Source organism: Borostomias antarcticus (assembly GCF_949987555.1).
Source record: "Borostomias antarcticus genome assembly, chromosome: 4".
Lineage (NCBI taxonomy): Eukaryota > Metazoa > Chordata > Actinopteri > Stomiiformes > Stomiidae > Borostomias > Borostomias antarcticus.
In genome coordinates, this window is record NC_140237.1 from 23,288,045 (window position 1) to 23,303,626 (window position 15,582).

The window sequence follows — 15,582 nt, forward strand, 5'->3', positions numbered from 1 at the left end:
GTCTGCCTTTCACAAGGGGGGAGTCTTCAGCATGCCAAGAGCAACTCAAGCAAAAGTACATTCATAAAAGTGCCAAAGCCAAATGCAAGTACCGTAGCCTATTTTCGTCCTTATCTTTCTTCCTCTGCTTCATGCCGTCTGCTCTTGTATTTTAAGGAGCCATGTCCCTTGTTTCATGATTTTGAAGAGTTGAATGAGTTCATAAGAGATACTTCTATTTATACACTCTGGCTTCAAAACGAGAGGAGGGATGAGAATGTGGATGAATATAGCGATGGCTCGTCTGTTGTTAGATGTTCTCAGAGGAACTGGATAGCTCTCATCAGGCTGCTCTTCCTGGTTCTCAGCTAGGTTCTCAAACAGACCTGCACTAAGGTTCCGAGGCCCCACTTTCCTTAAAGGACAATGCTCGTTTTTGACAACATGGACCTTATTTACGACATATTATAAGACGTTTGACTCACCGAGATCACTTTGGTGTAGTTCGGAGGCATGTAGAAGAAATTTAAAATCCAGCGCGAGCCAGTATATCCATGTAATGGCGGTGGTCGGGGCACTTAGAATGCAGTTTCTAAAAATCTATTTTCTGCCGCGAAACGGTTGTTTTCATCAATCTGTCTTGATGAATCGCTAGTTGTGCTTACATAGAGAGCATAGGCCTGTTGTGGTATTTCACATGCCTCTGTAATATGATCTTTAGAAACGTCTTTAGACACGAAATAGCTTCCTCACTTGCTCCAGCATGCATGCGCACAGCGTGCTGGAGCAACGATTGCGCGCTGTGCGCATTAGTGCTGGAGCAAGTGAGGAAGCTATTTCGTTTCGAAAGACTTTTCTAAAGATCATGGCATGTGAAAACCACAACAGGCATGCTCTATGTAAGCACAACTAGCGATTCATCAAGACAGATTGATGAAAACAACCGTTTCGCGGCAGAAAATAGATTTTTAGAAACTGCATTCTAAGTGCCCCGACCACCGCCATTACATGGATAAACTGGCTCGCGCTGGATTTTAAATTTCTTCTACATGCCTCCGAACTACACCAAAGTGATCTCGGTGAGTCAAACGTCTTATAATATGTCGTAAATAAGGTCCAGGTTGTCAAAAACGAGCATTGTCCTTTAAGGAAGGACTCATCAATAACAGGAAGGACTCATCAATAACAGGAAATTCTATATTAAACCACAAGAGCAAGATAGAAGAGAGATGGGCTATGTTTGAGATAGAGATAGAGCTAAAATGCCATACAAACTGATGTAGGCTAATCAATACGGCTTTATGCAGGTAACATAGAAATAGAAGCAAAAAACAAACTTGTGTGTGTGCACTGAAGCTCAAATAGGCTGAGTACACACACACACACACAATCAGAATCAAAAACCTACTTGGCTAAATAAATCATTCTGTGTGTGTGTGTGTGTGTGTGTGTGTGTGTGTGTGTGTGTGTGTGTGTGTGTGTGTGTGTGTGTGTACTCGGCCTATTTGAGCTGCAGTGCTGGTACACCTGTCCTTTGTTTAGGTCCTGGCGGTGGGATTGAAATATGGATCTGGTAACCAGCCTGTCTGTATATGACACAACGCCAGGACTTTTTATCCAATCAAAAGGCACTCTGCCATTTGGATAGGAACCAATGGGGATAACGCTAGCAGTTATTGTTGGCGCCCATCCTAATGCCGGCTCACACTACAGGATTTTTGGGCCAATTTATCCCCAATTCACCCCTCCCGAAAATCTGGTTTGGATCGTTGGTAACGATGTTCAGTCCAGATTATTTTATGTAATGTGAGGGGTTTCCAGATCCAATATTAACCCCTCGATCGGCTCGCAGACCAATCGGGGCGACCCCAATAATATCAAACATGTTTGATATTTAGATTATCACTACTTTATAAGCGAGACAGCGAGACCAGTGGTTCGTTGCTCCCTCGGGCACGATAATATCCTGGAGTGCAGCCATTCTCAACCAGTGCGGCACGTACTTTGCATGCAGTACGCATACAATTGGGACCTACCACTTTTTTCATAACATTGTGCCCTGAAATTTGCCCACATCTGTAGCATGTCCATAAAGGGACATTCATCCACAGTTGTCGCGACTGGCACATGTGATGTAATTTCAGCTGTGTGCAATGGATTGTGGGTCAGAATAGCCAGAAAAGTCTGCTGGCTTTCGTACTGCAAAATACGACGGATGTATTAGGACATCCTGGTATTTTTGCCATACTGCATGTGGCATACTATGTATGATATTTTTCTAACTCTGATGTTTGTTCTTGTATGAATGATGAACCTTGTATGTTTACAGTGTTTTTATGATTGACTTTGGCCAGGTCACCCTTGTAAAAGAGACCATGCGTCTCAATGGGTCTATCTGGTCAAATAAAGGCTAAGAAGAAGAGGAATTGGGACATACTTCATCCTTTTTTTGCCTTCTATATAGTATGGAAGTATGCGATTCGGAACGCAGCCCAAGTCCTTGTGTGTCCATTCCCTGTTAGCAGGCCGGAGCTGGAGCAGGGCCAGTCACACACAGGAGGGCGTGGGCGTGCCAGCAACATGTTAGGCAGCGGGTAAACCAGGAGCAGTAGGCGGCCGGCACGTTCCTAATCCCTTACTGAGCCACCAAGCTGTGCCAGCTTTGCCACCCTCCGGACAGCTGTGTGTGCATGTGCGTGCGCGTGTGTGTGTGGGGGGCTTAGCTAGTTGCACTGTTCTGAATCACTCTGGTCTTGTGCTTTTGCACCTGTCTTAAAGAAAGCAATTTGAAATGCAAAAGCATAGAGTGGCCTCGTCGTGTTTGTTCATAATAGCTCACGACAACTGCGGAAATGAATAAAATGCCGCCCTAAACACACAACAAGCACGCACATACACATACAGTACACACACACACACACCAGGGGCGGACTGGCCATCAGGAGAACTGGCCTGCCCCCCCCCCCCCCCCCCCCCGTCAACAAATCGCACAGCACCCCCCCCCCCCCATGACATGACTCCTGGCATGAAATATTCACCCCGGCCCTGACACACACGAACACACACACATACAGTACACACACACACATACACACCAAGTGAGGCGCTCATCATCAGCAGCTCTTGGGGAGCTCATGGCGGCCGTCATGTGACTCAATCCCTCTGCCCCAGGAGTATAGTCCATTACACAGGCCCGACTAATCCCCTCCCACAACTGTTCACAGGCGTTTTGATCCACACACACACACACACACACTGGCTTCTCGACACACCATTCCACAGAGTGTGAAATCTGGAGGAGCTCACTGCCTTCAGGGATTTCATTTCATTCCCATTCAACAAATGAAATGAATTGAAAACACACACACACATACACACACACACACTGAGACTTGCATCGTCTCGGAGTCTCTGGTCTTCCTCTGTCAGATGTAGCTGCCAGTTCCCAGCTCATTCAAAGTTAAAGGCAACACACATGGAACAAGGAACCAGAGAAAACCGACAAGACCTCAGAGGGAATGTTCTAGAACATTCTTATTCAGTTCATGAATATTCTAGAACAGTCTTACTCTTTGTTTTCCAGAACATGAGCGATGCCATGGCGGTGCTCCACAAGCTGCAGACAGGGCTGGACGTCAACGTCAAGTTCACCGGGGTGCGGGTGTTTGAGTACACCCCGGAGTGCATCGTCTTCGACCTGCTGGACATCCCGCTCTACCACGGTTGGCTGGTGGACCCCCAGGTACGCCCCCCCCCACACACACACACACAGTTACTGTCAAGGTTTTACCTCTGGCTGCTGCTCACCTAGCCCTGTGAGGCCATCCTGATTTTGCTGGATTACGTCTGGATATTCTCCATAGAGATCCGTTTGTGCCAGATCAGAATACGATCTCGCCAGTCAGTGTTGGTTCTGAGGAATTTGAAGTACAGCTACTCTGGGGCGGGTTTATGACAGCGAGGAGCGGTTGAAGTTAGTGCGTGATAGACGGTGATAGACAGATGGTTCATCAAATCAAATCAAACTTTATTTGTATAGCGCATTTCATACACAGAGGCAACACAATGCACTTTACAGAGTTCCAAACAGTTTCCAGCGGAGAGTTCCCAGATGGTTGTGCAAAGCAAATGATCTGGAGCGTCAGGTTAGCTGCTCACCATACAGACACTAAAGCAGGTGTGTGCCCAGTGCACATTGTTAACCAAGGTTATTGCTTTCAAATGAAAACAACATGGTGACTGGTGTTTGCTCCTCCCTCTGAGTATTGTCCTTCTTGTTGGAAACAAAACAATGTGCTCTTGTAGCTTTACTGTATAGAACAAAACAAAGGTTGATTAATGTTCTTCGTGTGTGTATGTGTATGTGTGTCTCTCTCTCTCTCTCTCTCTCTCTCTATCTCTCTCTCTCCACAGATGGGTGACATTGTGAAAGCAGTGAGCAACTGTAGTTACAACCAGCTGGTGGAGAAGATAATCTCCTGCAAACAGTCGGAGTGTAGTGAGCTGGCCGGGGAAGGTGGGCGGACTTGGCCTTGTGTTCATATCAAATCAAACTTGATTTTTATAGCACATTTCTTACACAGAGAGGCAATGCAATGCGCTTTACAGAGAGCAAAGGGGGGGTAGACATAGATCCTACCCCTACATGGGGAAGGGAAGCGAAAAACCCATTCACTCAGGGTGTTGTGTTATTGCCCTTTCTCCGTTTTATGCACCCTCCTCCCCTGGGCAGGACGCTCTTCCATAAGGTGCACATTTCATTCACCTACTTCCTCCTTTGTGCTGAGGAGCAGATAAAACTCAGCAGAGCGCCTGGGCTCGACATTCCTGTGAAGTGCTGCCTCTAGTTCATCTCTCTCTCTCTCTCTCTCTCTCTCTCTCACTCTCTATCTCCCTCTCTCCCTCTCTCTGTCTCTCTCTCTGCCTCTCTCTCTCTTCCTCTCTCTCTCTCTCTTCCTCTCTCTCTCTCTCTCTATCTCTCTCACACACTGCTCCTATAAAGCTCGCACTCTGGGCATCTGTATTTCTGTCATCAGCACGTTTCCTGTTGGCCAGAATGTTCCAGGCTTTTTGAGCTAGATGGCATGAATAAACAACGACACGGTGGGTTCAGTTAGCGGCGCTGGGAGAACACATCTTGGTACATCCCAGGTTGGCCTTGCCCATCACTACAGCCCTTCTCTCGCTACCTCCTTCCTCCTGCCTGTCAGATGTGGGGCGTGTGTGGCTCTGCTTGTCACTCAACGCCACTCTGTGTGTGTGTGTGTCTCTGTCTATAGTTTAAAATGTCTGTCTCGCTGTCTCGCTGTCCCTTTACATCTCTCTCTGTCAGTCACGGCGTCTATCTTTCTTTCTATATATCAACCTGTCCGCCACGGTGTGCCTAAACGTGTCTGTACATCCGACACTGACTCAGTAGGGTTTTCTCTCCCTCCCTCCCTCCCTCTCTCCCTCCCTCCCTCCCTCCCTCTCTCTCTCTCTCCCCCCCTCTCCCTCCCTCTCTCTCTCTCTCCCCCTCTCCCTCCTTCTCTCTCCCTCCCTCTCTCTCCCCCTCTCTCCCCCCCTCTCCCTTCCTCTCTCGTCTTCTCTCTTTCTCTCCCTCCCTTTCTCTCTTCCTTCCTCTCTCTATCTCTACCCCTCCTCCCTCTCTCTCTCCATCCCTCCCCAGGTTTTGTGGCGGAGCAGTTCCTGAACAGCACGGCCACCCAGCTGACGTACCACGGCCTGTGTGAGCTCACCTCCAGCGTCCAGGAGGGCGAGCTCTGCGTCTTCTTCAGGAACAACCACTTCAGCACCATGATCAAATACAAGGTCATCTTCCACTATTTTTTGTGCCCGTTCAACAGTGCGGTTGGACAGGCTTTTTTTTTTTTTCCTAACACCCCCCCCCCAATAGCATCCCTACACATAAATGGGGTCGCTGTGTCCAACCCTGGTGAAGCAGCGTGATCAATATGAATAGGGAGAGGTGTATTACAGTGTCCTCCGTCCCTCCAGAGGACAAAGTGGGTATTGCAGTGCTGAGGACGCTTAGAACAAGTTGTCCTTCTCCTCTCTTTCCTGCTTTATAGTCTTTAGTATGACTCGGCTGGAGATCGAACCCCAAACCTCCCAATCTAACCACAAGGCCACTGAGCTGCTGCCAACTTTAGATAGTGACAGAGCCTGTGCAGTAGGCGGTTGAATCATGGTCCTTATCATCCAAGTGTTCTCTGCCTGCCGTTGAGCACCGCCAGCCGCCTCCCTACACCCCTCCTCCCCCCTCCCTCCTCCTCACTGCCCCCTCCCCCTCCCTACTGACAAAGCTCCACACACCCCTCTCCCCTGTGGTGTGCTGCTCACAGTACGCCAGGTTCCAGCGATGATGCCATGTTGTTCGTCTATGTTAATTCCCTATATAAATGTATTACGCCCATGCAGGCCTATGTTAGGAGCTTGGCGGAGTGTTCAGAATCTGTAGTGGGTGAATCTTATCTTATCTACCGTGGTTCCACTCGCCCGGCTCTTCTTCTCCATATCAGGGAAGCTGTGAAGCTGGGACAGCCTCTTCCTGTTATCTACAGCAGGGGAAATGGAGCAGGCCTGTGTGTGTGTGTGTGTGTGTGTGTGTGTGTGTGTGTGTACGGGGGGAGGGGGGGGGGGGTACGTGCCAAATGAAGCACGCTGAATGTAACACCTATGACCTCAAGATAACTGCTAATGAGTGCAAAGTGCCCCATCTCACACACACACACTTACAAAGATACACACTCTCTCACTCTCTCGTAGGCCTGGATTACACTAGCGCGGATGTCCATGGCTGCATTTTTGAACGGGCAAAACAATTTGCGATTACATGCGAAAATTGCACGTTAAAATCTGTTCAAATCTCTTATCACACTAACACGCCAGAAAACGCATATCACACCACCATTAAAGAGCCTATCAAACAGGTGATTTACGAGTTTGAGCTATAGCAATCAAGGGTGTATTTTTCTTGGCTGTAGCATAGTCTAGAATGTTGTGAGTTTAAAATGCAGCCATCCAACCAACACCAAAAATCACCAGCAAATAAATTTCCATCCTGTTTGTGTTAAGTGTCTGGTGCGCATTCCCTGCTTTAAAAAAAATCTTGAAATCTTTAATCCAAAAAGATAGCCTACTTATTCCAATTTCTAATTGTAGGCTAATCACAATCTGTGCTGCTGTGATAACAATATTATTAGTAGGCTATTACTGTTCACCTTATTATTTATTTATTTATGTTGTTGTAAGAGATGAATGGTTGCAAACCATGAGCTCAGCCAGGTATATTGGAATTCATTTAAACAGTTCCCTTTGCTTCCCAAACACCATCTCATCTACTTTGTGTTGATGCATTTTTTGTTTTATTCTTTCTTGTTTTTAGAGCGCAATCAACTTTTACCAAGAGGACAAAGTCCATCCATTCACCCAACTTCGTCCTCGAGCACAGCGTTCCATAGGCCTGTAGGCCTGCCGTTCTCGCTTCAGAGAGAGAGAGAGGAGAGAGAGAGAGAGAGAGAGAGAGAGAGAGAGGAGAGAGAGAGATAGGCCTATAGGCCTGCCGCTCTCAGTTCACCACGGATCTTCCTAATGTTCCTCTTTTAATTTCTTCCAGTAATCCAAACTCCATATCCAATTCCTATTTAGATTTTTATTCACTCACACACGAATAAACCAATTACTTGTTCAATGATCACAGATCTGATTTCAGACTATTATTCCTGATTAAATTGATGACATAGCCTATTTGAGGGGTTCTTTTGCAAAAACAGACATCTCAGTTTGTAGATATCCTAAATCCTGTTTGCCCATGCTGTGAGGTTTAAATTGGTAGGCCTATTCATCTCTTGGTACAGAATGACAACATGCGGGACATGAGCAGACAGTTAGCGTAGGCTATTCATAAAAACATTCACACACTGTAATATTTATTCACAAGCACAAACTTCTTCGTCAGGATTACTGACATAAACCCATTCAATAACTCTTGTCATATTCAAGTCTCGTAATAATATGGGAGCTTTAACGTAAGGGAATGGTTGAAGGATTTAAAGCGAACTGATTATAAGGACCATATATTGGAACATTTTAAAAGAAAAGTGCAGGAGAGCTCCGGAGTTCAGACAGCTGTGATGAAGGTGCTGTTTGGTCGGGAACACAAACTGATCTGGGGAGCCTAGTATAGCGGCATATGCCAATAAAGGCTTTTTAACTTTTTGCCAGTTTTCTTTGAACAAGAGAATATTATTATTTGAGTGTCTACATTTTGGAGGGAACCTGTAAACATTGAATACAGTTAAAGTGCATCCTCCATTTATGGCGTTATTCTTATTTCCATAATGATGTTAACTATAGTATAGTATCTAATAAGATATAGCTCAAACTCGTAAATCACCTGTTTGATTTTTATAATGTGAAGTGAACACAGCGTGACAGTGGCTAGTTTTTTACTCCGGCAGTATATCCGCCTCTGGGTTCGAGCTTCATTTTGGTCGCGGTAGTGTAATTGCTAGGCGCAAAGCTACTCCAGGGTCTAGCCTTACTACAGGGGTGAGAAGGAGCTTAAGTGTGTGTTTTTTCACTAAGACTGGGGTGTATCGTGTGTGTGTGCGTGCGTGTGTGTTTGCGTGTGTGTGTTTTGCGCACAGGGCCAGCTATACCTCCTGGTGACAGATCAGGGCTTCCTGACAGAGGAGAAGGTGGTGTGGGAGAGCCTGCACAACGTCGACGGGGATGGGAACTTCTGCGATTCCGAGTTCCGCCTGCGGCCTCCCTCCGACCCGGAGACCGTGTACCGCGGACAGCAGGACCAGATAGACCAGGTGTGACCCTCTTGCCACCCCCCTCCCCCCACACTGAACACACGCATGGAAGTCTTTTGAACAGAAGCACCATCATTGATGTTTTTTGTTCATTTATCGTCCGCACTTGTCGGTGGCGAACTGCAAAGAATTTGTTTTATTGCCATGCAGTTTTACAATGTACTGTACTGGGAATTTGCTTTCGGTCGTGGTGCATAACATGGAGACAACAGTTTGACAGGGACGATACAGGACAGTGCAAAGAGCAAGTACAAAATTGTGCAAAAAAACAGGATAAGCTAAGAAAAAGGACAATATAAATGAAGTAGTGCAGTCAGTGTATATACAGTGAGTGTGCAGAGTGTAATGTAATTTACTGTCAGCAATTAGCAGTCAGTTGAGTCATCATACTGTACAGAGTTGATAGTAGAATTCAGAAACACCAGAGAGAGAGAGTAAATATTCCACACCCTCCCCGCCCGTCTTGGCTGTGTTCTCCTCTGGCTTCCTGCTCTGCTTCAGCTGAACACACACTCTCTACGCCCAGACTTAGCAACAAGGGAAAGCTCCTCAATAATAGATGTTAAAAGGTCCTCTACTCTCCAGTTACCAGTACATCCCCCCTCCCTCCACTACAAGTACTACTACACACACACACACACACACACACACACACACACACACACACACACACACACACACACACTCTCTGGGTGTAGATGCCTGAATTCCTGATCAGCAGATCGTGGTCACATGTGGCGCCCCCCTCTGTGTAGCTCCACCGCCCTGCGCTGTAGCTCTTCGATTGGCTCTTTAATAATGCATGCGGGTTTGTGTCCCCTGTGCGTTTCACGGGAGCCACAGCTGCTGGCTGCTGGAGTGCTGATCGGCTGGCGAGCATGTTTTCTTTGAACGGTTAAGTTTGAACGTAGAGCCCTTCTGTGATCAACAATGATTTTCTGGATGATATATTTTGGATGTAGTCCCGCTAGTACAACCTAATTTAATGTTAGTTAAACGTAAAAGGGCCTCCGGCATTCAATTTATTAATTAAATCATACAATTCACATTTCCCTCAGTCCAGTGTCCATTTTTGTTCACTGCAAACTAACTTTTCAGAAGGTTCGCTTTTGTTTGCAAACGTTCGCAGCGAACACAAAGCTAACTGAAAAAAGTTTCAAATAGTTTGCAAACGTTTGCGATTGTTTGCTATGTTCACTGAATTTCAACGCACCCCTGGTCCAAGTGCCGATTGGCTGGTTGTAGTGCTGATTGGCCAGTTTGTTAGGCCTGGTCGTAGTGCTTATTGGCTGGTCTTTTAGGCCTGGTCTTAGTGCTTGATCGGCTGGTCTGTTAGGCCTGGTCTATGTACTTGATTGGCCTGTCTGTTAGGCCAGGCCTTGTCTTAGTGCTGATAGGCTGGTCTGTTAGGCCTGGTCTTAGTGCTGATAGGCTGGTCTGTTAGGCCTGGTCTTAGTGCTGATAGGCTGGTCTGTTAGGCCTGGTCTTAGTGCTGATAGGCTGGTCTGTTAGGCCTGGTCTTAGTGCCGGCGGAGGCTGACAGCTGGTGCGTCTGCTGCGGACTCTCTCCCAGGGAGGGGACTAGGGATGGGAATTGAAAACCGGTTCTTGTTGAGAGCCGGTTCCCAGTGAATCGATTTCTTGGAATCGTAAGCCAAAATCCTTAACGATTCCGCTATCGATTCCTGTCGGTGCTGCGCATGCGCAATGTCACACGCACGCTGCCTTGTTTTGTTTTATTAGACCGCGGTAGAAGAAGCCAGCAACATGTCGTCTAGGCATAAACGTTTGAAAGTGTGGTTACATTTCACGCGACAAGATGACAACATGGCCACTTGCAATGCTTGCAAAAACCTATATCATCAAAGGGGGGAAATACTACAAATATGCAAAAACATTTGGCCACACAGCATGCGATAACTTTGCAGGAATGTCATGTTTTTGATGCGCTCCGGAGTGACGACAGCAGCGCAGCTAATATTAGTGTAGTCGAAGGTAAACTCCTCCAGAGTCCCTGTCTATTGTGTTAGTGCCATTTGTTTAATTGTGTAAACCAGCTTTCACTATATGAATAATCTCCATTTCCATCCATGTAATTTAGATGATGACGTTCAGAGTCAGGCTGGTGGTAGTCGGTCTGAAAAAATACTGATTTGTTTGTCAGTTTTATTTTTAGTTCAATGTGAATACACCTAAAAAACAGCACTGTAATTGACATAAAAAAAGAAAATTAAATAATAAACCATGTTTGTACTATTTTTGCCCAATGAGAATCGATAAGAGAATTGATAAGGAATCGGATCGATAAGCAGAATCGAAAATGGAATTGGAATCGCTAAAATCTTATCAATTCCCATCTCTAGAGGGGACCCTCACATTTCATCTCTCCGCTCCACACACACACCCCCTCTCAGACACCCCCTCTCACACACACGTGAGAGGGCTTATCATATCAGCCCATTAAGACTATCTTGCTGCACTCATGGGTGGATTGGTTTAGCTCGACTTAAAAGCTTAGACAAAGTGAAGAGCCCTTGTGTGCGCCACGGCTACGTGTGTGTCTGTCTGTGTGTGTGTGTGTGTGTGTGTGTGTGTGTGTGTGTGTGAGAGAGAGAGAGAGAGAGAGAGAGAGAGAGGAAGTGCGTGTGTGTGTGTGTGTGTGCGGGCATGTATTGTTTCATGGCATTGTCCCATTTTCACAGAGTGGACAGATGTTTCCGATGATGAAGTAAACTGTCCATCTCTCTTCTCCCTCTGTCTGTGTGTGTGTGTGTGCGCGTGCATGTGTGTATGCTTGTGTCTGTTTGTGTGTGTCTGTGTTTGTGTGGGTGTGCATGTGTGCGACTTTGTGTTTGTTTGAGCGTGCGTGTTTGCGCGTACGTGCATGTGTGTGTGTGCATGTGTGTGTGTATGTGCGTGTGTTTGTGTGCGTGCGTGTGTGTGTGTGTGTGCGCATGCAGGACTACCTGATGGCGCTGTCCCTGCAGCAGGAGCAGCAGAGCGGGGAGCTGCAGTGGGAGCAGCTCCCCGAGGGCCTCAGCGACCTGGAGCTGGCCAAGAAGCTGCAGGAGGAGGAGGACCACCGCGCCTCCCAGTACTACCAGGAGCAGGAGCAGGAGCAGGCTGCCGCACACGCACAGGCACAGGTACAGGGAGGAGGGAGGGAGGAATGGAAGTGAAACTAAATAAGGAAGATAATTCGAGTAGGTTGTTGAAGATAAGGAAGATAATCGGAGGAGGAGTTGATAAGTACAGTAGGAAAGGACAGAAGCTTGGGTGGGAGCAGGGGGAGAAGGAGGAGGAGAGGAAGAGGAGGAGGAGAAGGGGGAGGAGGAGGAGACCTCAGTGTTAGAAGAGCTCTGGGAGACGGAAAACAGGAGTAGGAGGGGCTTAGGTGTCTGTTCATCCACTCATTTACATATTTGATGTACTCTGCTGACATGACAGTCTGTCTTTCTTGACGTAATGTCGTTATTGTGAAAGTCTACCTGACCACTCTAGTATGGAATACCAAATGTGTCAAAATTGAATGAATGAATGAATAAATAAATAAAAAATAACAAACAAACAAGCAAGCAAGCAAACAAAGAAACAAATAAATAAAAAATGAATGAATGAATGAATGAATGCATACATATATAAATACATAAATGAATGAATGAATAAATAAATAAATAAATAAATATGGCTATGAAATGAATACATAATCATATTCAGGCTTTATGTCATAGCCACATTTATTCATTTCATGGCTCATATGTATTTATTTATTTATTTAATTATGGCATTTTTGGTATTCCGTATTCTGGGGTCTGTGTGAAGATCTACCTGACCATTACAGTGGGCAACAACTGACTGACTGTGCAGCTCCCTCTTGTGTTGTGTTGCCATCAGGGCCAGCAGCAGCCAGCAGGGGGCGATGAAGTGGACAGAGGAGCAGCCGGGCCTGCCGGAGCGCCAGCATGCGGGTCCGCGCCCACCGGGGCCACGCCCAGCCCGAGGAAACAGCCCTCGGCAGGGGAGCGCAAACCCAAGAAAGAACCCAAGGATAAAGACAAATGTGTCATTTTGTAACAGAGGGTGTCTGTGTGTGTGTGTGTGTGTGTGTGTGTGTGTGTGTGTGTGTGTGTGTGTGCGTGCGCTGGAGGTGGAGGAGGGTAGCAGTTGTTTATAGACCCTACAGCCAACGCACAGCCCCACCTGAAGGTAGAGGGTGGAGAGAGAAAGAGAGAGAGAGAGGGAAGGAAGGAGGGAGGGTGGGTGGGGTGGAGAGCGCAACGAGATGCCGTTAGGAGCTGCTGTCCCCGAGCCACTGGTGCCTGCCATCCCCTGCCGACCCCAGACTACAGAGAAAAGGACGCTGTGACAACAACCACTAACCTTTCGTACAGCTGGCCAACTTTGTTACAAGTCGCACAGTGCACTATATTTGTGATGTGGGGTCAAGTTTATTGGGAGTGACATATTTTATAGTAAAATGGAAAAACCTTAAAAAAACAAAACAAACAGGACATCACCTCTCATGGAATATTTTTTCCAAGGACATCATTTTTATTCATTTTCATCATAATTGCAGTTGATAAGCTATTTTGTATAAATTATATTTACAGCACATTATTATGTAGATATGCCTGCTTCAGTTAAATCTTGTTTTTGATTTTTTTTGGACTGATTTGTTATAGTAGCTAGCTGTTGATTGCCGGTGCTCACATAGGTCTCCCTAATCATCAGAGTCTCAGAGATAATTGAGTTTCACCAGTCATGTTTGGATACAGTGAGTGAGGTATTAGGGTCATCGGTGTGTGAAATATCTGAGCACTTAGCCTGTCCACTGGATGCCAAATTGCCCACTGAATTCAAAAGGATTTGTTTTACTATATTGCCAGTTGGAAATTAATATATAGTAAGAGCCCTTGTGACAAAGCCGTTTGTTTCCCCTTTTGAACACTAGTACCCTGTACTTTTCTAGAGATGTATCAGTGCCAGATAGTTTCAGTGTTATGTACCATCCTCATTATGACTATCCCTCGCCTTCTACTGTATGATGGTGTTGAATTCTGCTAGGTGTGTGCGCGCGCATGCACACAGGGGTTTTGAATTCTGCTAGGTGTGTGTGTGTGCGCGCGCATGCACACAGGGGTTTTGAATTCTGCCAGGGGTGTGTGTGCACGCGCTTGAGAGACTAATTTCTTAGGCGTTAACATCCCACTAATTTGCTCTGCGTCACTGATGTGTATGCTCTTAATTTCATTTATATTTTGGAAATAGCCAAACATTTTTATTAGAAATGTACAGTACAATATATAAGATATTTCATGTATTTAATTTCATTTATTTCATGTATATTATTCACATCTACTACATTCACTGATGGGACAATCAGACAGACAGGGTGTAGAAGTTGTCTAAAGACAATGTCCCATGCTGTCTGTGTTCCTGAGATATTTGGCTGTTAATTCGTCCCTGGCTGCTTCTGGCCAGTCCACAGCCAGAGCAATGGCTAGCATCTCACACTAAAACTTTCTAAAATGGCCCCACAGCCTCTCTGACAGTCTGACTGCTGCTGACCATGCCCCCGTCAAGACATGGCTATGATTATTTCAGTGTAGGCAGCTTCCCTCATGACTTCATACTTATAGTACATTCTGGACAAGGTTTCTGTTAGAGCTGTGTTCTAACCCAAACTTCATTTGACTTTCAGATTAATTTATATAGTGTGTACATACCTAATGCTCATTTATGGTGGAGCTAACTAGTAGTTTGCACCAGTGTCCTACTATGGTACTGCCTCCTGAAAAACTGTTTTCTATCTATACATTCCAGCTGGATGCCTTGACTCAAGCCTTGTGTTGTTTGTCAGACCTAGAGACACAGTAGTGTGGGAACTCCTGGCAGTGATAGTAGTTATGGGGTCTCCATTGATGGCTCTTATACCTTATTGTCTTTGTTGTCCAGAACTGGACTGCTCCAGCCTTCGAGGCGAGGCCATAGTGTCAGGATTGGGTTGTTTTTTTGCCTGACAACTGATAGACATCTTGGGATCAGCAGGCTCCCTGACGGGCAGCCTTTCCTTCGGGCTGGACTGGAGGGCTAGGGTTATCTCTGCTGGGCTGTGTGACCCTTACCAGGCCACACGTACACAGAGTATACTATAAAACGCCTTACAACATTTACAATATATTTTATAAGGACAAAAAAAGGAAACAGGTGTATTACCAGAATGAGACAATCTGTAGATTTTAACAGACATCGTAAATACTCAGGCCTTCTCTGAAGGGACATATCCTTGAGTGTCTTTTGCATATTTTTTGATGTGTATGAGTTGCCTTGGCAACAGCATTGTTGATATAAACCACTATAAAGTATTTGATATACAGTACCCTGTAGTCACTCCCTCATCAGAATGTGTTGTAAATGTAAACATGTATCCACAAATAGGTATCAGTACTATAGATAATTCAAACACACAATAGGGCAACTTTGTAGCTATTATGGGCTGTGCATAGTTATTGCTATCTACATGGCTATAGTTCTCTAAAAAAAAAAAGTTAAACTTTGTATTTTCAGCTTTTCTCACACCTACTGGATGAAAGTAATATTTTGACGCATTCAATGACTTGCTTTACTCACTTTTGCCGGTTTTAATGGAATTAAAGACTGCTCCTAGACAGTGAAGTTTACTGTTTCAATGACTACCCAAAAATGACTTGACAGGGTTGAAAGAGCGCCTTACATGAAGTCAGTTGTGAGTGAGCAAACTTAGGGTGCTTTGCTATGT

General features: G+C 45.8%; 1 protein-coding gene across 1 annotated transcript in view; it reads left to right on the forward strand.

Moving 5' to 3' along the window:
• Positions 1–12,878, forward strand: part of mindy2 (MINDY lysine 48 deubiquitinase 2) — a gene marked incomplete at both ends in the record, with an annotated part of 20,222 nt that extends 7,344 nt beyond the window's left edge. The window contains 6 exons of the mRNA XM_084436609.1: positions 3,563–3,721; positions 4,393–4,495; positions 5,648–5,790; positions 8,631–8,804; positions 11,765–11,950; positions 12,699–12,878. Coding sequence (XP_084292735.1) covers positions 3,563–3,721; positions 4,393–4,495; positions 5,648–5,790; positions 8,631–8,804; positions 11,765–11,950; positions 12,699–12,878 — 945 coding nt within the window. The remainder of the gene's footprint in view (positions 1–3,562; positions 3,722–4,392; positions 4,496–5,647; positions 5,791–8,630; positions 8,805–11,764; positions 11,951–12,698) is intronic.
• Positions 12,879–15,582: the final 2,704 nt, after the last annotated feature.